This window comes from Akebia trifoliata, chromosome 5, assembly GCF_017979445.1.
Source record: "Akebia trifoliata isolate Shusen 1 chromosome 5, ASM1797944v1, whole genome shotgun sequence".
Lineage (NCBI taxonomy): Eukaryota > Viridiplantae > Streptophyta > Magnoliopsida > Ranunculales > Lardizabalaceae > Akebia > Akebia trifoliata.
In genome coordinates, this window is record NC_141379.1 from 14,610,798 (window position 1) to 14,636,136 (window position 25,339).

The 25,339-nt window shown below is 34.8% G+C and overlaps 1 protein-coding gene and 1 long non-coding RNA gene across 5 annotated transcripts; one reads left to right on the forward strand and one right to left on the reverse strand.

Moving 5' to 3' along the window:
* Window positions 1-498: 498 nt before the first annotated feature.
* LOC147401539 (uncharacterized) lies at window positions 499-17,603 on the reverse strand. Its single transcript, XR_015178547.1, has 3 exons — window positions 16,883-17,603; window positions 6,991-7,101; window positions 499-3,908 (listed from the first exon to the last, which is right to left on the reverse strand). It is a non-coding gene; the product is annotated as an uncharacterized LOC147401539 (long non-coding RNA).
* LOC147401540 (L-ascorbate oxidase homolog) lies at window positions 17,438-21,139 on the forward strand. Of its 4 annotated transcripts, none has more exons than XM_086442855.1 (3): window positions 17,438-17,578; window positions 17,662-17,949; window positions 19,686-21,139. In XM_086442855.1, the coding sequence occupies exons 2-3, from the start codon at window positions 17,708-17,710 to the stop codon at window positions 21,097-21,099; spliced, it is 1,656 nt and encodes a 551-aa protein (XP_086298981.1). In that variant the 5' UTR covers window positions 17,438-17,578; window positions 17,662-17,707; the 3' UTR covers window positions 21,100-21,139. The 4 variants fall into 4 exon arrangements, with proteins under 4 accessions (XP_086298981.1, XP_086298983.1, XP_086298982.1 ...); XM_086442857.1 differs by having other exon boundaries at window positions 17,666-17,949; XM_086442856.1 differs by having other exon boundaries at window positions 17,443-17,587.
* The last annotated feature ends 4,200 nt before the right edge of the window (window positions 21,140-25,339 follow it).

A 25,339-nucleotide genomic window follows, 5' to 3' on the forward strand; every position in this document is an offset into this window, starting at 1 on the left:
TTTGGGAAAATCTGAGCTTTGGATGCTTTGGAGAAGAAAGAAAGTGATTTAAAAGAAAATAAATTTTCTTTTATAACAAGGGCGAGGGCATACTTGTAATTTCCTTATTATTTCTAGTTTCGACCGTAACTTGACTATCCGGACTCAAAAAATGACAAACGAGTATTCCATTTTGAATAATTTTTCGCTACGAATCTAATGGAAATGTCGAATTTTCCTGATTATCCCTCTAACGAAAATTTTCTGTATGGGTCCCACTCGACGCGAAATTCGAGGATTTGTTAACTTTTTCACCCGAACTTGATTTCAAACTTGCTTATAGGCTAAAGTATATATTTCGATCGTTTTGAAACTAATGGCGAAGTCGATCTTCAATAAAAATGAACATAGCATAATCCGGGTACTTGACTCTAAGTTTCCTTTCTAAAATATTCTTCAAATAAATACTTTCTGATTTCCTTGAGATACGAGTTAAAAATACGGGGTGTTACATATCCTCAGTTCTTAGCATCATCACCTTTTAGAAATAGTTCTCAACCATCATATTTCTTAAGAGAATGGAAGTTGTAAGACAGGCATGGTCTTTACAATCTTGTGAAAGGATAGGCTGAATAGGGTACGAGGTTAGATCAGTAGTGGTCGAAATTGGTGTGACTAACAAATTAAAGTTTATCCTTGATTATTCCTGAACAACAATTTCCTCTGATGGTGGATTAGTTTCCTTAACCAAATTTGTACAATTGGTTAGCTCATTGGGAATTTGAAACATTGGTTGGCTTTCGGGGGTTATCTCATTTGAAAATTGACTATTTTATCTTTCTTTTAAGGGCATAGTAAGTTGACCTAGTTGGACTTCCATCATTGCTTCGGTTGGAATTGTAACCTCATTGGTTGAATTTGAACTTCAATTGAGACGGGGTTATTAATTATTGATGGACAATTATCAAAATCTTCAAAAGAGTAGAACTGGTCACTAAGGTTATTTTAAAAGAATGTGGACTTTCTAAGATGGAGATATCCTCATTTTCGAATTTATCAAAATTTTCTTCTTCTAAAGAGAGCTCTAGGTGACTCAATTGAGTTCCTATGCTGGCTAAGGCTTGACCTATATCCTGTTGTTGTTGATGGAGCTGTTGTTGTTGGATGAACTGTTGTTGTTGGATGAACTATTGTTGTTGATTTAACAACTCAATCATTAATGACTCTAATGATGAAGTTGGGGAGAGGACAAAAATGAGTCATTGAATGTTGTCTCTAGCTCTACAGCTCTATATTCAAAAAAATATTGAGAATCATAGGATTATTGGGGAATTATGGTTGGATTCATCATCGAGGTGTCGTGCATATAAAAATCATCATGGTTATCAAAATGACTATCCTGAGTGAACTCATACTGACACAGTATGGTATCCGAGGGAAACCAATTATCTATGTGGTATGGTTGGTTGAACGAACTAGGTGCTTCCATCCAATAAGAATTTTTCGGATGATGCATATTGGCATGTGTAACATGAAACATGGGTAGACTCGGACAACACTCGGGAGGATGACCATAATTATCACATAGGACGCATGGGATCCAAGATTCTCTGCTAAACTCCATGACAACGTAAATCTGCTCGAGGTTCTATATCTATATACTGTTCGATCTTAGGATCAAATGGTACTAATACGTTGCTCTGTGAACGTCTACCAAGCATGCAAATCATACAGTCGATCAAACAATCACGAAAAGAAAAGACTGGAATTAGATAGGTTGCCTAAAACTAGACAGCTCCTAACTGGGTAGAAATAACACAACTAGCCTTCCAACTCAGCTCTATGAAGTCAATTTTGAATTATTCGGATCCCATATCGGAGGTGGCGCACAATGCATAAGTAAGGGCACTCTTAAATCACTTTCTTATCTTGAATAAAATGAGTCTATCCCCTTAAAGGGCAAGATCTTACTAGATACAAAAGATGATCAAAAAATGCAATTGGTACAACTTGAAGCGAAATTTCTCTTATTGAGCTCGTGGACCCTATAGTCAAGTCTAATTGATTTTATTTAATTTGATTGGAAGACTAGTGAGTTGATTATCCTAATTAAAGCAAGGAATTGGTAATGACTTCCAATCCTTATCTTATCATGCCATCCCTAGGAGAGGGGTGCTCTTTACTATTTAATTAACAATTCCAAGTATGTGCATGTTAGAAAAATAACACAAAAGGCAAGGAGTAACCCACTAGAACAGAGAGATGTGAGTGTTTCGGGATTACTTCTCGTGCTAGACAGGGTGAAGACGGTTTGAGTCGACTTAAGCCACCAATTCCAATTTTGGTGTACGAACCTAAGGAGCCGTGACAGTATAGTTCACCCGTCGTCCTTCCTTAGTCTATTACAATCCAAGCCTTCTTGGATAACTAAAAAAAAGTTACAAGGAATCTTATACAAAAGTTTCTAAAACAGAAAAATAAACCTAACTAAAGATAAAAGAAAATTGAAGAAAAAAAAGAAAAAAAAATATTCACCTACAAGGAGCAAAACGGAAATGTTAGCAGAAATGATAGTAAACGAACTCAAAAATAGAATCTGACTTACAAAAATCTTGGTTACTTGGTCACATTTTATAGAAAATTTCGTTCTATCACAAATCGATATATTATAATAATTAATCGGAGATCGGAGTAGAAAGTTACAGTTAGTTTAAGTTCTGTTATCTAGGGTGAAAAGAACACGAGAATGACTTTTTTTTTTAAATTTTTTTTCTTTTTCCTTCTTTTTTCAAGCCTCAAGAATGCTTGAACTTACAGAAAGAAACCAAAAGAAAAAGAAAAATAAAAATGAAAGAAATGAATTTTAAATCAAAATTTACCACTACTACCTTTACCTTTCTCCGACAACGAAGCCAAAATTCTGATGGGACTATCGTTATTCTTCTCACCGGAGTTAATATTAATCTTACTTTTTACCTTACTTGTGGGGCAAGTAGGGGATCGAACTCAAGAAAAAGGATGAGTAGAGGTAAGCTAAGAGGATAAAATTCAAATTAACTAAAAGGAATTAAAACTGTTTTTCTTTGTATTTTTGAACTTATAAGAAAATGTAAAATTGCTAGAAAATGAACTAAAGTAAATGATGTTAAAAGCAAGTAAACTTATAAAATTAAAGCACTATTGGAGGTGGATCTACCTAGAACATGATGATGAACAATTCATAGTCTCTAGACTTTTTATAACTCAATCGTAAGGGCTTGGTGTTAGCTCCTTATATCGAAAAGTTTAGCAAATGAAATCAAATGAGAGAACATCAACAAAATAGAATTCATTGAATTTCCTACTACCAATTACTAGTTTAAGCATACTTTATCTTGATCTAATCTAAACATAAAATATCTATATTAAGAATAAAAGGTATAAGAAATCATAAAGATAACTCATAAGAATTTTAGATAAAAGAAAGGCATGAAAGTAGAAACAACACAAGAACTTGCTCTAGGCTTCTCCACTCTCCAATGGAGGTGTGCTTTGCTTAATGTCATTGCAAGAGAAGGAAGATAAGAGAGGAAATAACTTTTCTTCATTTCATGGATAAACTTACAAATTCTTCTTCTTCTACTTCTTACAAGACTATTTAGCCAAAAACAAACTAAACTAGAAGATAAAAATACAAAAAAAATTAAGAGAATAGGCTAAGAGCTTTAGATTAAAGGAGTCTTGGATAAGAGAACTAAGAGGGAGGGAGCTTTTCTCTAGAGATTGAAGCTCTATTTATAGAGAAAAATGTGTGTAGAAGAGTGTAAAGTAGCCTCCACTTTTCTTTGCACAAAAAGATAAAAGATGAGAACATGAGTTAAGGATTAAGACATTCCAAAGTGGGCCCAAATATTTTTGTCTTGAGATTTTGGTTTCTAAATGTTGATTTTCTGCACAAGAAACACACGTAATTAAATTTATCTAGTAAATGAATTTATTTATATAAAATTAAGCCTAATTAACATGCAATATGGTGTTTCGAGGCTTATCATGATTATTACTTAGTACGGAGAAATATGGACAAAAATAAAGATAAATGTACGAGAAATGTGCATATAATTCAGTATTTCGAGATACTCATCAGAGATGTATATAGTTTTGTAATCTTGTATATTGTAAACTTTCGCACTCTGATATACTCACGGGTTAGATATTTTTAGTCTTTCGCTATTATTTTCGTATTTTTTTTATATAGTTAGAATTTGTGGTATATTAGATTACGATGTTTTTGAGTTCCGTGGAATGCTAAAATAAATAGGGGGGAGCCATGTTGTAATTTTGAGGTGGCCTTGGGATTTGTGTTAGCGTTTAGCGGGACGCCACATCTCTCATATCCAGTTGCTATGAAATCACAACCCCTACTTTATGTACTTTGCATTGTTGAGTATTTTCCTTTTGACACGCATTCTATCTATACTATACTTTGGGTAGTTGTGCTATTAATCATGATATTCCTTCTTGTGCCTCGAATGCTCTCCCGGAGTTGCTGTACTAAAGCACAAGGAAACTTGCAATACTCATGGTAATATCTCTCATACCCTATTGTGATTCAACCTTTTCTATCTTTGAAGGCTATTTCTTGTGATCGACATTGTGAAATTTTGAAAAAGTGAGCAATAACTGTCTCTACTACATTATGTCTTTCATATGGCCACTGTAACGGCATGTCCTGGTCACAGTCAAGTTGTGTGGCTACTCCGTGAGGATTGTATGCTACTAGTTTGACCGTGAATCTTTTTTTTTCTTCTTCACCACTAATGGATATGTCAGCATGCCCATTATTTAGCTAAAAGCACCTCGATAATTTTTACATGAAAATAAAAAGTATTTGTGATAAATTGGGAGGGTTTTTTAAGAATAGGCAGTCGCTACCTAGTTTCGGTCTCGGAATCAAAAATGACTCCAAATTGGATCAGTCAATGAGAATGAGAAATGGGTAAGGAGTCAAATTACGGGTTTCGGAAGGTCTTAGGCACTAAGCTCGCCCGATCAAGATGATCAATCTCTATTACGATGAAAGACTATCTTAAGGTCAAAGTATCATCATCATTATTTTATGTCGCATTAGCTAACTAAATCCGATGGCCTCGAATTTCCTCAAAAAAGAAAAAAATTAAACAAAATTAAACATTCTTCCCACATTTTAAATTTAAGATTCTTGAAAAATCCATTTAATTAATTTTGCAATATCACAAGACAAATATCAACAAATCGGATCAGAAAATTAATTTCAATGCATACAGAAATTGATAGCTTGATACAATTATTGTTTTTTTTTTCTATAAAAGGAGATTCAATCTTAAGTACCACAAGTGCAAAAATTTATGAGTTGCTTAGTAACCCAAACCTCTTAAAGTGTGAATAATACAAGATTTCTTATGGTGGATTCAACAAATATAATTAAGTACAAACTCGAGTACTTATATACACACCTATAAAGCATGGGTATGTTGATGCCTATTGGAAAAATGAAGGAAAAAAAGGTATACATGTATGACAAGATTCACGAATAGATTTTGACTGCAATTCAATTATAAAAAAAAAAAAAACAAAACAAAAGCTAGGAAGTCTTATAATGTGTGTAAATGGATACATTGAGTAAAAGACTATAGTTTTATGAATTCAATAAAGATGTATGGGTGAAATTGATCAGTCATGGCACGAGTCCGTTGATCCAAATTGCCCAAATATGTGGCACTATGATGTGCCATGAGAATTTGTCGATAGTGTTTTCTAAATTGAACCAATTATCTCAAACTTGCATTGCAAAATATCAACTAACCAAGCACTAGGTTTAAGCCTAAATAATCTTTCAAAATGAAAAAATGGAATTTATCTACGTGATATATCATTACAGAAACATGATTATAATCACTCGATACAATATCAAAAGCCAATTCATATACTTCTTAATTAAGTATCAGATTCTCTTGCTTCATCTGATGCGGGGGGGCGGGGGGGGGGTCCCATCTTAAGATTAGAAGGTAGAAATGGTGGTGGTTAGCTATGGTAATATTTTTTAATTAATGCTTTTTTATTGTCGTGTGGGGTGAATGGTAGTTATCTATGAGAAATTCTAGTCTTGTAAGGTAGTTAACAAGAGAATCCTATTATAGGTATGTCAAGTAATTTTCCCTTTGTATAAGGATTTTACAACAAGTTACCAATAATTGGAAATAAATGGAAATGATAAAAGTATTGGAAATAAATGGAAAAGAACTACAATCTCATATGCCTAGTTTACCCATAGGACAATGCAACTCAATATTGCTGACAGTTGATTAGGCTCCCAAAGACTACTACATGGTAGCCTTCACTCGTTTTACGTGCTCAACGCCACTGGCATAATCCGTTATGCCAACAACAAGGCCCCTCCAAAACCAACTCTACCTGAGACACTAGTGTGTTGGGCCTGGTCCCTAAATCAATTCCATTCCTTCCGTTGGAATCTCATGGTTAGTTTTGCCTGTCCCAATCCCCAAGGTCTTACCACTACGACGGTATCAATACCACCCACACCATCAAGATCGTCAACTCTACTGGGACCGTTGATAGAAAGCTAAGGTATGCCATTAACGGTACCTCCCATGTTGACCCAAAAACTTCAGTCATAACATACACCACTTTCTTTTACTTTACAATGTGAACCAATCTCCCTTATCTAAGTCCATGAATAAGTTCTTTTGTGAAAATTACATGCAAACACACATAACACATACCACCTTCTTTTATTTTATAAGGCTATGAGTCAAAAGTGTAAATCTCTTTAGATCTATGGTTAACACTCTAACCCAACAAAAATAGCCCCTAGAGGACACAATTTCATGCATAAAGTAAAGGTTCCCTTAAGGACATGCTCAACCTATGGGTATGTCCCTAGAACCTAATCAACCAAAATATACTCCTTAAAGAGTTTAGCTTAAAAAATCATGCCTAGAAAGGTAATATATAAGTTCAAATTCTATGCCTAACCTTAAGACCCAACTTTATCAATTTCAAGTAGCCACCAAGTTGTAACAGTTCCCCAACAATTCTGTTAGATTCAGCCAAATCACTCTTAATTACATGCACTCGGCGTCCATCCTGCAACCGGTACAAACCAAATAAGGTCAGGTGAAATTATTTGTGTTTATAACAAATAATCTTCATTAAGAAAATATAAATATAAATTTATTTTGATAATAGACGATTCAATGCAGAACTAACTTTGAAGCTTATCCCAACTTCATCTTCATAATCCCTCCTTAAACTTTTCAAGAAGAATTGATTAAAACAAAAGGCAACCGCATGATGCACAATTCCACAAGGATTCGATTAATCATTCAAGGTTTTGTACACGTGTTTGTACGATCGACGTGGAGACAAATCTAGGGACAATTTTTAGCGTGTATGATCTCTATAATGAGGAGATCATAATCACCACAAATCTGCCAAGCTTGAAACTTCTAACTCTGCTAAAAGTGTTAAAGCTTTTAGAACCATGCGAGGGATTCTGTGACCCCCTATTGACTTAAATTTCAACGAGTAATCACTCAAGATTCCTACAAGATAATGATTAGAAAATATTGGAACGCCTCCAAAACATAAGTTCTGTAGGTTTCTGTGGAGCTCATTGTATTGGAAAAAAGTGTAGCTTGAGGACTACCAATTTAAAGTTGTTCAAGGATTTTGTCTTTAATTAAACTCCAGATTCAATTAACAGGGTTAGTTCAGATCAACCTTAAAAACAGACTCACAATGTGGCTTGAATATTTATATCACTACGTCATATTGCGTTTTCGGCGACGCCAAATTGCGCTAAAAACGACTGCTACAAGCTGTCGTTAATTGCGACAGTTTTTAGCTGTCGTATAACCGTCGTTTCAACATACACGGGCGGTAATAAGTAAAAGTTGGGGTGCCAATAGTCACTCTTAAAAAAACTCCTTATTGACCTTCGTTTACAGAAGTTCGATCTCCGCCACAGTCGAACTTCTACTCTCTTCTCTCTCGACTGTCTCTCTCTCTCTCGACTGTCTCTCTCTCGAATCGGTCTCTCTCTCTCTCTCTCTCTCATCCGTCGCTCTTCTCGTTCTCTATCGAATCTGTCAGTCTCTTTCTTGAATCTATCTCTCTCTCTTACTCGACTCTGTCTCGATTTTTTTGTAAAGAAATCAATCGGAGTTTGAGTGAAAGATCTTCGCTCGATCTCTCACCCACATAATCTGTGATTTTGAAGACGCAATCAGATTTCGATTTGCAAGTTTTACGGCAGAATCGATCGGCGTTTGATTGAAAGCTTTAGGGCATTGTTCGATCTCCCTCCCTTTGCTTGGTTTGTGATCGAATCTTTAGGTATATTAAAGTTTTTTTTATTGAATATCAGATTTTCCTTAATTAATTTAGGGTTTCAGATATTTTTTTTCATTTGAAGTCATTCTTTTTTGGAGGATTAGCAATGGATCGGGTCAATTCAAAGATCTGATCTGAGCTTGATTTGTAAATAATGAGTGTATTGCAAATTATGCACATTGTGTTAATTGGAGTTTCTGCTATGTTATGTAATATACTTGCTGATTTCAAATGACTATATTTGGCTTTGATCCTTGAAAGTTATAGTTTGTTTGGTGTTCTTTTATTGGCTTTGAACATCTGATCTAATAATTGGATGTGTGCCTCATGTATGGAAAAGGCATGTGACATCTTTTCAACCATCTTGTACTGATATGAGTATTGCTCCTCTATCTAATAGTTGTCCATTAACTAGTAATCTGCACATGAATTTTTTTTATACTTCATCATAGTTTAGTACGAATTAACTGATTTTTTTCTTTTTATAATTTTTTGGGAATCCGATTTCTTATGAATCAAACTCATTTAGTTGGACTTCTTTTTTATGATTTGATGCTGCAGTTTTTCAATCCTTTTTTTTATTATTCCCAAACTGCTCAGCTTAATTAATTTGTAGTTGTCCCTCAAAAAGTTTTTCTCTTAGTATGCTGAATTGTGATTGTGTCTGTGACAAAGAGGGCTCTTGTAGTGTTGAAACTTGAAAGTAGTTCCCAATATTTGGAAACAAGAAATGTATGTATAAATCTTGTTATACTATTGGGAGTAAAGATTACATAAGAAGACAAGTACAGGTTGCAATGAGTCGGTTCTGGTTCAGTTCCTATGAAAATAAGAATTATAACCACTATATTTTTTCGGTTCTGGTTTTTGTTGGTTCTAGTTTTAAAATAAGTGGAATTATAACTATCAAATCTGCAACAATTTTAGTAGTTTATATACTAATGCATGGTAGTTGTAGGAAATATCCACCTTTAGTAGCAAAACATAGGTGTATGACTTAGTTGTTGGAAGTGTGATAACAAAAATAGATATGTGAGAAGAGGATACAAATAAAGTCTCACTAGTTCTTGGAGGTCTAGAATCTCATTAATCCTTAGGCATTCTGAACAGGAAATCACACCATCTGAGCAAAGAAACTTAACAAAGTAAAGAAGAAAACTTATGTCTTGATCAAGTTGATGACCCCATTGAGTGGTGGATCCTACCTCCTTTATGTTAGCAGCTTGTACAATTATGTTGTTGGTAGCTTGCCTTTGGGGTTTACAAATATTGTAGCACCCATGGTGCCTAATAATGTAAATAACCTTACTTTTGTTCCATCTATTTTCGAAGCATCTCTTAATTTGTAAGTTTCTTGCTTATTCTTGCAATACATTTTTCAATGTGTAGTTTAACATTAATAAACGCATTCTGTTACCATTATTGCTTTATGATTGAGCAAATCATAGACATTGGAACACAAAAAAGGACTCATATACTCTTTAGCAGAGATTACACTTAAAATCCTTGGTGTTGATAGTGAATTTAAAATCCATATACTCGACCTTAATTCTACTTATTCCAAAGTCGTTGGACTCTAACAAGTGATTATGATTGTCTCCTTTTGTAAATGGGATTCATCTATCTTGTAAGTGTTGGCCACACAAAATTTTCATCATTTGTCTAAGATACCCAATGGAGTGTAAAAAACTGGCTTGCCTTTTACCAATTATTATAGCCTACAAAGCACCTTTTAGTTCCTACTCTCTCCTAAGAAATTTGGGATTGGCAAGCTCTTGCATTTGAAATGTTGCATGAAATTGTTGTTATCTCTGACCATCCTACTATGTTTTACCATTTTAGATTTTTTGTTTAATTGACTTAAATATACAACTCAAACATTGCATTTAAAATGTTGCATGAGTGTATGGATTGCAATGTACTCTTTCCTAATTTCTTTACTTTATGATTTTTTCCTCTTACAAGGTTTGTTGAATATCAAGTTAGTTAACAAGAAATTCATATGTATCACTTTTCAATGAGTGTTCATCTCTCTGTTTTTTTGATACATTTTTATTCCCTTGTGCTCTCTTAGAAAACTGTGAGGACAGATGTGTGTGAGCATTCAAGCCTCCCACCATATCCTCCAAGCAAGGAAATGGACGCTAAACTACGGGATGAAGAAGCTAGAAGGTTTGTGGGTGATTAAATTTACATTATTTGCCTGTATTCCAATACTAGTAGCTTTCTTAATAATTTCTAAAATAGTAAAAATTACATTTTAACAAAAAAAATTTCTAAGCTTCCATGCGGGGAGGCCTTAAATTCCATGTTGACCATTTGATGGGATATTAGTTGAAGTTATATATGTGTCTCTTGCTCGTACTTTATTCATGCTGGTACTCAAATCATAGCTGTGGGCTTGTGGTTGTGTAGGCTGAGAGTAGATGGTGACAAAGCCAATGGTGTTGGTGTGAAGAAAAGTCACTCGCATGATTTTATAGAAACCTCATTCAAGCTCAAAGCCTCACGAACAAAGAATCAGTGAGTTGGATTGTTAAATTCTAGTGGAAGCATATTCACCATCAATACCAAATTGAAGTTAAACAGCCAATACAGGTGAGCTTAGAGAGAACCCATTTGTGATTTAGGTTCAATTTACTTTGGGTTGTTTTTTTATTTTTTTTTTTTTTTTTTTTTTTGGAATTAAAAGGTTTTACAAGAAACCCATTAGTAATTGGAATTGGGGTAGCTAAACTATCTGAACAAATAATCTTTAGTTGATAGTTGTAGAGGACTTTCTCGAAAATTTTATTCTGATTTTTACTTAATTCTTAGATCATTATCTGTTCTTGTATGATGTAATTGCATAGAGGACTTTTCTTGAAATTTTTATGCGTAATGACACTTAGCCACTTAATTCTTAAATCTTTATTGTGGTCTTGTATGATGTAATTGAATCCATGTATTTTAGGCAACTTTCAAATTAAAATATCTGAAGAGTGCTCCAAGTTGAACTGTGTGTAGGACTGTTAAAGGTTTCAGTGAGCCTTACCCATGATCCTTATTTGACATTATGACATTTCTTGTATAAAGTGTAACCAAACAACAACAAAAATGACATAAAAGCAACAAAGAAAACAATGATCACACAGAAAAAACACAGAATTTACGTGGTTCGGTAGTGTGTCTACTGTTGCAGTGCAAAATGTTAGCCATTTGTTTTATGGGCTAAAGTTGCTCACTTAACATCTTAGTATAAATCAACTTTTTATTGGGGAGAAAGAGTAGAGTTCAATTGTATAGGAATTCTTTGTTAGTGAGTTGTGTGGTTGGGAAGTGTTCCTGACTCCTTAAGTACTAGGTTTCATTTCAACCAAAGTTGTCATTGTTTGTTCTTAGGCATATAGATGCCCAGAATATTATAGTTTACCGTTGATTAGGGCACTCTTTATCTAGCGTATATAATTGTGTTATCATCCTTCCAAGCATGATCTTATTTATGCTAAATTTGATTGTCCCAACATACCAAAAACAGATTGCCCATAAAACAATTGATTCCAAGATCCTTGGTAAATCGAGTTTGTTGTTGTTCAGAGAGACAAGCATAGCTACTTAATGTTCTAGGTGATGTTTGTAATATTCTAGATGAGAATGTACCTCCTAAGATTCTAATCTGTTTTGGCCTTGTAATCTTACTCTTTTAATTTGTCACTTGGGTTCGATAAACCTCTTAAGATTTCTTCCATGAACCTCTTAAGCCCTTCATAAATTTATTGCTTGGCTTCTCTCTCTATCTCTCATTTAATTAGGGCTGTTTTGAGCAACTTTTCCATTGCTGTGTTGTAGACAACGTGATGGATGCGTTTCTGTCGCTTTTGATTTGGGGTTGGTTTGAGGAATAAGGACTTAAGGAGTGGCAATCGATGTTATCAACCTCATGAACATATTGTCCCTATAGTTGATACCATTGGATGATCTACAACTAAAATAGAGCATACTTCTCTTAATTTAAACCTCACGACACGATACTAAAGAATTAATTTATCCTCTAATCAGAAAACATGTTCAATATGTTCGAGTCTGATTCCTCAATCTTCTTCAATTTCTACCATGATTTTAAATATTGTCCGAGACCAATATTTCAGTAAATAGTTTGCAGATTTCATTGGGATACATAGTACCACATGATAGATAGTTAATGATGTTCCAATGTTTACTTTTCTGTCTCTAAAAACTTGGGATACATAGTACCATTTATTCTGTATTGTTTACTCTTTATGTGCTCTAATATGTCATACGATAATAATGGAAGTTGTTATAAATGTGACTGCTTTATAAATGTAACTACTTGTGGGCCTCACCAAATAATTACGGATCCAAAATATTGTAACTATGCCCAGCATCAAGGGGAGAATCTGTAATGAAGTTCTCAACTTCAGTGGAGAAACAAATATACATACTTGGTACATATATCATCATAACAAAAGTCTTATTCGTACATTTCACAACTTCACATTATCTTTCAAATCTCCATGGTGTGAATCCTTCACTTCCACCGGGGAGTTTTGTACCTCGAGCAAGTGATTCTAGGTAGTCGTCTGATCTTACAATACTTAAAACACACTCAAAATTACTTAAAACTTGTAACTAATAGGTTCGATGCAACTAAATAACAGAACAACTACTAATAACAGGTATCATGTGTTCTTCGGCCTTGAGAAATAAACGATTGCTGGATTGGGAACTATTAAAAAATTGTTGAATGGCCCAGAATTATCCAACCGGATCTATGACGTTTCTTCTTTTTCACTTTCAGGTTGGTCTACTTAGTGCGTATATTATCAAAAAGTTGTACTTCGGCAGGTTGGTTAATGAAATCACTCTTACACTTTCATAATGCTTATTGTTGTGTAAATTTTTCTGAATTTGGAAACTTTTTCTAATTATGAACTCAACTACTGCTCTCTGTCCATCTAGTCTCATAATGTTATGTATGATCATTTTTCCTTGTCTATCAGGTTTTGGTAAAACAAAGTACCTGATTTTTTATGTGAGAAATAATAATTTACTTATCCCGTGGACTGGAAAAAACTGTCTAACAACCTCACATATAGTGGCAGAACTTGTGGTGATGGGCCCCATCCCACTGATTGCATCGCATTTGCTGCAATGCTATTGTTGTCATCCTTCTAGTTTAATTGATGCTACCTCAGATTTTCCTTTTTATGGACAAATTAATGTATTTGAGCTCATTGAAGATTCAGTTTTGTATCATCCCACACAATTGATGTGGTGGAAGCATAATTGATGAATTTTTTATTACATTTTTCTGGAAAAACCTAATGGCTAGTTCTCACGAATTCCAGGCACTCTACTGATCGCGAGGTTGCACTTATGATGCTTATGGCTTACCTATCCTACATGCTAGCAGAAGTAAGGTTTTTCTTACCCCCCCCCCCCCCTAATTTTTGGGTTACCTCCCTGGGGTCCTGTTTTTATTTATTTAAAATTCTCCATTTAGATTGAATTGGATGCAACATCTTCAATACTTTACCCCTAACATTGGTAAATTCAATTTGTATTGCAGTTATTCGATTTAAGTGCTATTCTCACAGTGTTCTTTTGCGGGATTGTCATGTCCCATTACACCTGGCATAATGTGACTGAGAGCTCAAGAGTCACTACCAAGTATTTAAATTCTCGACAAAATATTTGAATCCATTTTTTACAGTGTTCTGATTTTACATATGATTTGAGGTGGCGTTAACAAAAGTTTGTCTTTTAGTTTTGTTTGTGTGGGTTGACAAGAAGATCTGATGAAATACTTCTTGTTGGGGTGGTGGGTGGGGAAACCTTAATGCAGATGATCAACAGAGACCGGAAGGCAATCTATTCTGAGGTTGCAGCAACTGAGTTCTCTAGTAGTTTATTTAGCATATTGCATGCATGTTCATGGGGGCAGACTATATTAGTATCATTTTCATAGATAGATAGGTAGATAGTTGTTGGTTGTTTGTTAGAACATTGTGAAATTAAGATAAACTGACTTTGCATTTTTATAATTTAATTCATCCCTTTGTTTAATTAGTTTATACATTGGTCAAAAATCCTCTCGATGAACAACATAACGGACATGGCTAAGCACACAGCGACAACATGAGGTGAGTATACCTTTGTAATAGACTTGATTGTTTTGTTTTTTCCCTTTTATTTATACTCTAATCTCTTAATAAAAAGGCTGATGGTTACTTAATTCATTGTCTCCAGGTTCAGCCCAGCAAATGATGGAACTCAACCTTGGTGGATGGCAACTGTGTGTATTTATTTTTATTATCTGCTTTCATTCATTGGATCATGTTTATCATGTTTATTATAAAATTCAAGATCATGTTTATTATAAAATTCTAAAGAAATCGAGCAAGCTGACTAATGAGACAAGTTAGAGGACCCTGTTAAGAATATTGGTGCTAAGTTGGTGAGACAAGCTGCTGCAAAGACAAATGACTTGGCTGGGGATGGTACAACAACCTCTGTTGTTCTTGCAAAAGGTCTGATTGCTGAAGGTGTTAAGGTTTGCATTCTCACCTGATTTGCTATAAGAATTATAAAAAGCATCTTTCCTTGACAAAATGTATCACTAATGAGGAGGTAATTCATCCAGGTGGTAGCAGCTGGTGCGAGCCCTGTTCAAATTACTCGAGGTATCGAGAAGACAACCAAAGCTTTAGTTGCTGAGCTTAAGCTAATGTCGAAAGAGGTAACTTTTAATGGTCTCCAATGAGTTTTATTGCTTTGACCCTGCAGTAGTTACCTCAAATAATATTTGGTGTTGCAGGTTGAAGACAGTGAACTAGCAGATGTAGGAAATATGATAGCTGAAGCCATGAGAAAAGTGGGCAGAAAGGGTGTGGTGACACTTGAAGAAGGAAAAAGCTCTGAGAACAGTCTTTATGTAGTGGAAGGGATGCAATTTGATCGTGGTTATATCTCCTCGTACTTTGTCACGGATAGCGGGAAAATGACAGTTGAGTAGGAGAACTACAGATATGAACACTGAAAGCTAATCAATTGTTTCAAATCTTCAAATGGGTACAAATTCTTTTGAAGATTAAGAACCATCTACTTCAGTTGGACCAATTGATCTTGATTGTATTTGAAATTGTTGAAAAATTCTATAAAAGAAGAAGAAGAAGAAAACAAGTCCTTCAGTTACTATTAATTTCTAAAATAGATGGTGTGTATAATTTTTATGGATTGAAATATGATCAAATTAAGGATTTAATCTTACAACTTGAGGAAAAAATCTATGGCCCACGTCCACGTCAGCATAGAGTTGAGAGCAGTGTGGAACGAAGTCAGTTTAGAACAATTTTATTCTCAAATTATGAAATCAGAAAATTAATTTTTTTTTATTGTAAATTCGTAAAAACGACTGCCTAGAACCGTCGTTTTTTTCGACGGCTATTTTAACGGTTGAAAGCCGTCGTTTTTTTCGACGGCTGTTTTAACGGTCTAAAGCCGTCGTTTTTCCCGACTTTCTTCAACAGTCGCATTCTAATCGCGACTCCTTTTAAAACGACTGCGCAAACGACTGCAGGGGCAGTCGTTTTTGTCAAAAACGACTGTTCAAGACAGTCGTTTATCCCGCAATATGACGTAGTGTATATGGGGTTTCATGCATTCAAACAAGATGTCAATGCTACACTATTGGAGTTCTCATACAAAAGTATGATCACCTGTCATGTCTTATACTTTCTCTCTTCTATTAAAAACAGATTAGTTTTAAGTCGCTCTCATGGTTTTTAAACTCGTCCGAGACCGAGACGTATCGCCCAAGTTGACTCGGTATCAGAGCTGAACGAGACCAACTCACAAAGTGATTTTTTTGACCGAGTTTTACAACTCATGTACAAATTTTCGAGTTATCTCGTGAGACGTCTCAAACGTATCGGAAAACTCGTCCAAGATGACTCGGTATCGGAGCTGAACGAGACAGACGCGATACCGAGTTTAAAAGACGCGATACCGAGTTTAAAAACCATGGTCGCTCTGCAATTTGGACTATAAAATTGTAAACTCCTCCTATGACTGTGATTACAATGCCTTCAGATCCTGCATATTTAACAACTTCATAAAATTCCCACCTACTTCAAATTTGAAAGTTAACTTAATTTAATATAGTTAAATTAAAATATTCACTGATTTAGAAAAAGAGTAGAGTAAAAAAAAAAAAAATCTAACAAACTTTTTAAATTTAAGTGCTAGGCGAAAAATGGCCTACACACTCGTTACGAAGAAAAACTGCAACAACTTCATAGATTTATGGCCTACACACTTGTAAATTGGAGTGCAACAGCCTTATTATGAAGAAAAAGCTCGAAATCTCTACAAATCCGGCATGTCAGACATAAATCTATGCAAATCCTATTCGAAAATCTGTCCAAATTACATAAAATCGGTTTAGGGATGAAAATTTTCAAATTTTAATGAAAATTCGAATATCTATAAACTGAATAGACTGAGAGAGAGAGAGATGAGATCGAGTTCAAACCTGGTTCGACTCTCCCACAGCAACGTAGATCTCCTTCGTCTACTTCGTTTCTGAAAGAGATCAGACCAAGAGAAAGTAGATCGAGAGAGAGGCAATGAGAGATCGAAGTAGATCGAGATTTCTTTAGTGTTATTTTTGGAGATCGAAAGTATCGAGTGTTTGAGGTTCTGGAGAGAGAAGAGATTTCTGTCGAGAGATGAAACCAGAAGGTTTTGATTCTGTTTTGTTTTATAAAAAAAAAAAAAAAACAGCTAAAACCATTCGATGGCTTTGACAGGTCTAAAAGGTCCGAGAGACGTGGACTTCCGAATAGTTTGCTCGAATCTACTCGCTTTTGTTAATAACATGCGCTGCCTGTTATTGCTCATTTAACAGCCTCAATTATTAATAGAAAATTCAAACTCTGAAAGAATAGTATAGAGTGAGGGGTGCAGAGATGTTTCCGGAGTTGAACGGATGTTTGTTTCCTCCCCTATTGAACGTCTCTCTCTATTTATATAGAAAGGTGAAGAGTTAAAAATAAGGGGAAAAGAAAAGAAAACACATAACGAGGTGGGGAGGAGAGTCCTCAACCATTAGTTATGTAGAAAACACATATATTATAAATTTATCAACTATTTTTTTTTTTTTTTGTTGCAATTTTCCAATACAAAGAGGGAATTCTATTTTACATCTTTCTTCCTGTCTTTTGTGGAGGTAATTAAGGTGATATGTCTTTTCTTCCTTTAAATTTTAAAATTTTATGTTTTATTGAGATTTTATTTATAAATTATTTCTAGCCAGGAAGAGGGAGATTGATTACGTATTAAAATTAAGAGCACAAAGATGGACAAGGTGATACCGCTAGTGTTGTTTTGCTTCTCGGCCATTGTGGTGGTCCGAGCAGAAGATCCCTATATTTTCTTCACATGGAACGTTACCTACGGTACCATATCTCCTTTAGGCGTTCCACAGCGGGCAATTCTCATCAATAACCAGTTCCCTGGTCCCAACATAAATTCCACCACAAACAACAATATTGTTGTCAACGTCTTCAATAACCTCGATGAGCCGTTCCTCTTGTCATGGTAAGGATATATTTGAAAGTTTTGGTTGTGTCATGCGATTCATAATTAAAGAGTTGGATGCTTTTTCCTTGTATGTAGAAACAGAAAAAGAAAATGTTTTATCAAAATTGAATGATACTTACCAAAAATTACTAAAGTCACGTATGTTCAATATTTCGGAAAGAGAGATAATAATTAGACTAGAAAAATGTACTCCATTTGTACATGGTTGATGTGATAAGTGCACAGAAGCATAGATCGTTTTCTTCGAGATACACAACGAAAAAGATTTATGATTTAGTGCACTTGCCACGTCAATCGCGTACAGACCACGAATGTTTTATTGAGTCATTTTATCATTATATATATATATATAACAATTTCATAAAGAGAAATGAGAAAGTAAAAAAATCAGATATATATATATATATATATCTATTTATCTGATTGTTTTACTATTTACTTTTACCAAAAGTCACGGTTATATACCATTTTTTTTTAATATTAATGAAAATGACTATATAATGATTTCATAAGGGATTGTCTAGTTGCACACCACTATTTTCCATTTTTTTTGGAGTGCAATCATACAAACCAAGTGCAATGGGCAAATTTTTAAGTAATGACATGCATCTGGTTATGACTAATGTGCAACTAGTCGCTTCCTTCATAATTATTTATTTTATGAAAATATATTGTTATGTATATTGTATGGTCAAATTTGCTATGTACATATTGATTCAGAATCTTTTATTGGTACCCAGACGAGTTTTAGAATATTTATGCATTCGAACAAGTTTATTTGTATCTAGAAAAATAGTTTGTGGTAAATTTACCTTTATTATCCTTTAGTCAAATATTTCAAAATCAAAGGGTATAATGTTAAATTCACTATAAAACGTTTTACACATCTGGATAAATTCACCAGGTATGTAAATATTTTAAAAATATATCCAATTGGTTAATTTGGAAAAAAAAAAAAGTTATCCATTTCCATTTTTCTTCACTCTATTAATCTTGGGAACCCACATTCGATGAAAGGGCATGAAGGTAAATTTATCAATTTGTTATTTTAAAAAATAATAAAATAGGTTATTTAAGACGGTTTGCCTATGTTTTGGTGAATATTTAAGATACCTTTTCAGATTAATGACATGCCTGATCTAACCTTAGTCTCTTATGCAATGGCCTAATTAAATATCCAACTTTCAGCCTCTTAACAAACGCCCTTTATTTTTGGGTTGAAGGAGATAAAGAATTAAGCTTTTGATGATATTTTGTCTTTGTGGGTATGTTAGCAACCTCGAACTTAGATTTGTCTGTTAAATGCATTTATCTTCATGTAATTTGGCAATGTACTCAAAAAGTTAATTATAAAAATATTTTTACATAATTGTTTAAAAAAAAAAAAACTTAATTTTCACGAAAACCAAAGTATATTATTTTTTAGGATAATATTGGAGGAGTGACTTTAAAACTCACTTTGATTCATACTTTACTGACATGGATGTGTATCATAGATGCTTTTCATTGAGATATAAGTGACAAGCATCTATCGTTCCGTGCACACTTCTACATTAGCAAAGTGTGAATTGATATGAATTTTAAAGTCACTCCAGCACGAGTCTATTTTTAAGGATGTATACTATACAAAAGAATACATACCACTTCCAGGTGAAGGTTAATGTTGATACCGCGTTGTTAGCATCTCTCCTATTTATATTGATGAATAATAATGGGATAATGAATGACTGCAGGAATGGAATCCAGCAAAGAAAGAACTCTTGGCAAGATGGAATGCCTGGGACCAATTGCCCAATCCCTCCCGGCAAAAATTTCACATACCACTTCCAGGTGAAGGACCAAATAGGTAGCTATTACTACTTCCCAAGCTTGTCCATGCACAAGGCTGCTGGTGCCTTTGGAGGCCTTCGTGTAAACAGTCGCCTTCTTATTCCTGTCCCTTTTGCTGATCCGGAAGATGACTACACCGTCCTAATTGGTGATTGGTACTCTAAAGGTCATGACATTCTAAAAACGAAGTTGGATACTAGAGGCTCTATCGGAAAGCCTGACGGTGTCCTCATTAATGGAAAATCTGGAAAGGGCGCAGACAAAGACGAGCCACTCTTTAGCATGAAGCCAGGGAAAACCTATAGGTATAGGATATGCAACGTTGGAATAAAAAGCTCCCTCAACTTCAGGATCCAAGGACACTCTATGAAATTGGTGGAATTAGAGGGGTCTCATACAGTTCAAAATGTGTATGATTCCCTTGATGTCCACCTTGGACAATGCTACTCGGTATTAGTGACGGCTGATCAAGCTCCCAGAGATTATTACATGGTGGCTTCTACTCGTTTCACCAAATATGTACTCACCGCCACTGGCATAATCCGTTATGCCAACAACAAGGCCCCCCCTACACCAGTGCTCCCTGAGGCACCAGTGGGTTGGGCATGGTCCCTAAATCAATTTCGTTCCTTCCGTTGGAATCTCACTGCCAGTGCTGCCCGGCCCAATCCCCAAGGCTCTTACCACTACGGCGGTATCAATATCACCCGTACCGTCAAAATCATCAACTCTGCTGGGACCATTGATGGAAAGCTCAGGTATGCCATTAACGGTGCCTCCCATGTTGACCCAAAAACCCCACTCAAGCTAGCTGAGTACTATGGCATAGCTTCTGAAGTGTTCAAATATGACACCATAGCGGACGCACCAACACCGGAAAGTAGCAAACGTGGAATTACATTAGGACCAATAGTAGTGAATGGCACACATCGTAATTTTGTGGAGATCATTTTCGAGAACCATGAGAAAGGAATACAATCATGGCATTTAGATGGATATTCCTTTTTTGCTGTAGCCATTGAACCAGGGAGGTGGAGTCCAGAACGTAGAAAGAACTATAATCTTCTAGACGCAGTGAGCAAGCACACAATTCAAGTATACCCTAAGTCATGGGCAGCAATTTTGCTGACATTGGACAATGCCGGGATGTGGAACCTTAGGTCGAATATTTGGGAGAGGAATTACTTGGGACAACAACTATATATTAGTGTCCTTTCACCAGCTCGTTCTCTGAGGGATGAATACAACATTCCTGACTATCTTGATCTTTGTGGCATTATCAAGGACTTGCCCAAACCACCTCCCTACACCATCTAACTTGATTCGCATGTCCATTTATCGAACTATCTACCTACCATCTCAATGTCTAATATCGACTCCACACAATCCATACTTTTATATATATATATATATATATATATATATATATATATATATATATATATATATATATATATATATATATATATATAGATATTTAGATAAAGAAATTGTGGGAAATATTCCAAGAAAATTTTATCCAAGTAGTAGTGAGGTGATTATGCGGGTCTCAATGCTTTCTCATATTTTCTGTGTTCTTTTTTTTTTAAGACATGTCATTCTATGTCAAGCCTTACATTTGCATCCAAAGTTACATTTGAGCTACAATAAAGAGTTGTCTCTGACCCATTTTGTAATTTTATCAATCACAATGAAATGCGCAAAAAATGGTTTCATTATTATGTTTTCATAACCATCTTCATATTCATCATCATTATGATGATAATCATAGTTGTCATCATCATCATCATTACCATGGTAATCATCATCATCATCATTGTCACCATCATCAACTTTACCTTCTTTGTCATCATGTCATAGTCAACATGATCATAATCCTGACCATAAGAATTACCATCATCATTGTGGTAAATTTGTGTAATTAAATTACAGAAACAAACAGAAAAGAAACTTTAATAAAAGAACAAAGTACTAAATAAGTTTGAAATACCGATTGTACTCAATTATTAATTTGATTATAGCGGGTCTAGTATTAGATACAATGACCTTAAGGCAGATTTCACCCCTGCAATGTGCTAGCACTTGATGGATGTCTGACTCCCAAAATACAATGCTCCATACGTGTACAAGGCAATACTCTAAGTGTGCATGTACAATCGAACTTGTACTATGACTGTACTTTTAAAAATTCTCGAGAAAATACAAGAAAAATTGAATAAAATATTGCAAGTAAATTCAAAACTTTGTTATGTGGATGAGAGAAAGGATGAGAATTTATAGATTTGGAAATGTCTGTCTAGATAGACACCATAATTGGTGAAAATGTTCTTTAGTTGTGACTGTTTGAACAGATACTTTGTGAGGACTTTAGAACAACCACCACTTGTGTCTCTTAGAATAGTCACGAGTTGTAACTCGTTGAGTTCAACTTAATGGATAAAATAATTCAAGAAAAGAGCCCAACAAACTTTAGCAAAAGTGGGCCTTTCACACGCACCAACGTGAGGCTTAAATCCGAGATTTGCACCCCTTTGTGCACGCATCGCATGCGTACACACGTACATTAAGGTTTTTTGGACCAAAAGATCCAAATCCGCTTAGAACCCATGGGCCCTCATGTGTGCAGGGGCTTTATCCATATCTCTTTTGCATTCATTATACTATGTCAGAGATTCCTTATAAGAGTTACAATCTTTAGTTGTTTCTAATCGATGTGAGACTTAAACATTTACACAACAACTTAAAAACAAACCACTTAACACTATCACTTACACTAATATTCAAACACAAGGGATAAATCCCATATTTTTCCAACACATTGTTATATCAACAACATGATTATGATCATCATCCTTATCATCACTATGTAATCAACATCATGATCAAGGTCATATTAGAGTCATGTTGGTGATGATGACAACCAAAATTATTATGATTATAACCATAATAATGATCTTCATTGTTGTGTCATGATAACCATCATTATGATTATGATTAGGACATCACAATGACCGTGACCATGAAAATGATGATGGTGATCATGATTATGATGATGACCATGATTAAGGTAATTGTAGACACCCCAATTTTGCCCTAACCGAGCCCAAGAGTTCATTCAAAATTCAATGAGGAAAGGTCAACCAAATAGACTTTCAATCAATCAAGTAGGACCCACTTTAAGGATGGCTTTTATTAACCAATTGTCAAGCTTAACCATGCATCGGCCGTTAGTCACCTAATGGCCAGTCGTTCCCTATGTTGGCTTTTACTCACCTAACATGTTGCCTTTTACTTTGGCCTTTGCTCAGCTAATGTCTAGGCTAAAATTGCTTTGGCCTTCACTTACTTAAGGCTAAGTTCAGTTATACGGCTGTGTTAGGAATGAGTGCACTTAAGTGCTTAAAATTTTCTTAAGGAAATTACGTCTTAAACCCTCAATTTGGTTTTTATTCCTAAAAAACATCTCATCATTTTCTCACTATGCCCTTGCATTAGATTTCACATAATTCTTTCACTTAGGCTTTCTAGTAATTCTTTTATTCTTTCAATCTTGACCCATTGTCAGCATTTTGTTCCCACCAAAAATGAATTACCCTTCTATCCTTAATTTTTAAAACTCAATTAGGATAATCGACCATTGTGCCCACCATTCTTGTTATTAATTCAAGACCAAGTCTACATAATTCTTACATAGTTCTTTGCAAATTAACTAGAATCAAGGGATCTTGACCATTTTGCCCACTCAATAGAATCTCTTGGCCCTTTACACTTCTACCCTCAAGTTATTAGAAGCCTAACTAGTGCAATTTCCCTAAAAGCCCATAACCCATATCACAAATTACATGCCATTGTTACAAGGATCTCTAGAGATTGACCACATTCAAGGGACTTAATCACTTTTACTCTCCCTATAGAATTATTTAGAACCTTATAAGTTATTACAGCTTTATCTTTTGATGATCATGATTGGTAAGACTCAAAGTGGTGTAAAAACCATTAATGAAAAATCATTTGAGTGCATTTGAAGTTATTCATTTAGATATTCTTGGGAATATTTAGAAATTAAGGAAATTAGATACTTATATCCATAAAGGTCTCCCTAGAGCCTATAAATAGACACCCATTTAAGGAAAATGGAAGAGACAAGTTTGGAGTCGTAAAATTCTATCAAATTTGGTCTTTGAAGCCTTCTAAAAGAGTTAAAATTATATCCATTCATTTTCCCATCCCTCCTTAAAGCTTAGAGCAATATAAAGAAGATGACTAACGTGGGGTGTAGGATTTATTTTGCTTTTTTATGTATTAATCCCTCTCAAATCCACTTCTATATCATCTATTTCTTTCTATTTAAAGTACTTCTAATTTCTAGCAATTTAGTCTACATTCTTTCTTTACTTTCAAATGGCATAAGGAGGACAGAGTAAACCTGCACAATATGAAGTAATCTTCATTTTTTAAGTGCATAATAAATTCTTTAAGAGTATTTAATTTCATAACTAGTTCCTTCAATTTCATTTAATTTTCAAGCAATTTAAATTTTTAGTTAGTTTCTTGCTTTCTAATAACTTAAGGTTGAGGGAGTAAGTCTTCACAATGTGAAGCAATCTCTCATAACTAAGTCCATGAATAAATTTATTTGTAAACATTACATGTATATACGCATAACACCTACCACATTCTTTTGCCTTAAAAGGCTATGAGTCAAAAGTGTAGATCTTTTTAGATTTATAACCAACCAAAAATAGTCTCAAGTGGACACAATTTTATGCTTAAGGTGAAGGTTCCCTCAAGGACATGTTCAACTTATGAGTATGTCTCTAGAATCTAACCAACAAAAATACACTCCTTAAAGAGTTTAAACACCCCATTTTGCCTCGATTGTGCTTTAGAGATCAAGAAACATGCGTAAGAAAGATTCGGTCCAAGGTAGCAACATAAAGGGCTTAAGGACCTACCACTAAAAAGAGCCAGGGCCCATGGGCCTTGTTAGCAAACCCAAAACCAAGCTTGTTCGAACCCTATTTTGAATTTCATCATTTCTCCATTTCACCTACATATACACAGAAACACTTGAGGGGACCACTCTATTTTCAAGCCTCATTCTCTTGGAATCACTCCACTTATCTCTCCATTAAGCTACATTCTTTTTGGACCACTTATTTTGTTTCTTCATTAAGCCTCATTCTTTTGGTACCACTCCACTTGTCTCTTTACTAAGACTCACCTTCTTGGGACCACAAGCCCTTTTACTATTTTGACCCCACTTTTACCCCATCTATCATCTCATATTTGGATCTAAGGTAATTTGGTCAAGCCTCTCAATTTGAACTCTCTTCCATCTTACCTCACGCTTCTCTAACTCCCTTTTCTTTTGGAGACCAGAAGCCTTTTACCATTTTAACCTTATTTTATCCTCTCCCAATACCATACACCAAGGTCTTGAAGTTCTTTGGCTCATTCCCTCACCATTGACCTTGGTCCCTTTAATTCTCACAAGTGAACAATAACATCTTACCCCTACTTTGTTGAGACTACTTCATGGTCAATGACTAATAAG

What these genes read in the sequence shown, in the direction of transcription:
- LOC147401540 (XM_086442855.1), top strand. Translation starts at nt 17,708, where the DNA reads ATGGACAAGGTGATACCGCTAGTGTTGTTTTGCTTCTCGGCCATTGTG. An exon ending in GAGCCGTTCCTCTTGTCATG is followed by an intron (nt 17,950 to 19,685) that starts GTAAGGATATAT and finishes GAATGACTGCAG; the next exon opens with GAATGGAATCCAGCAAAGAA.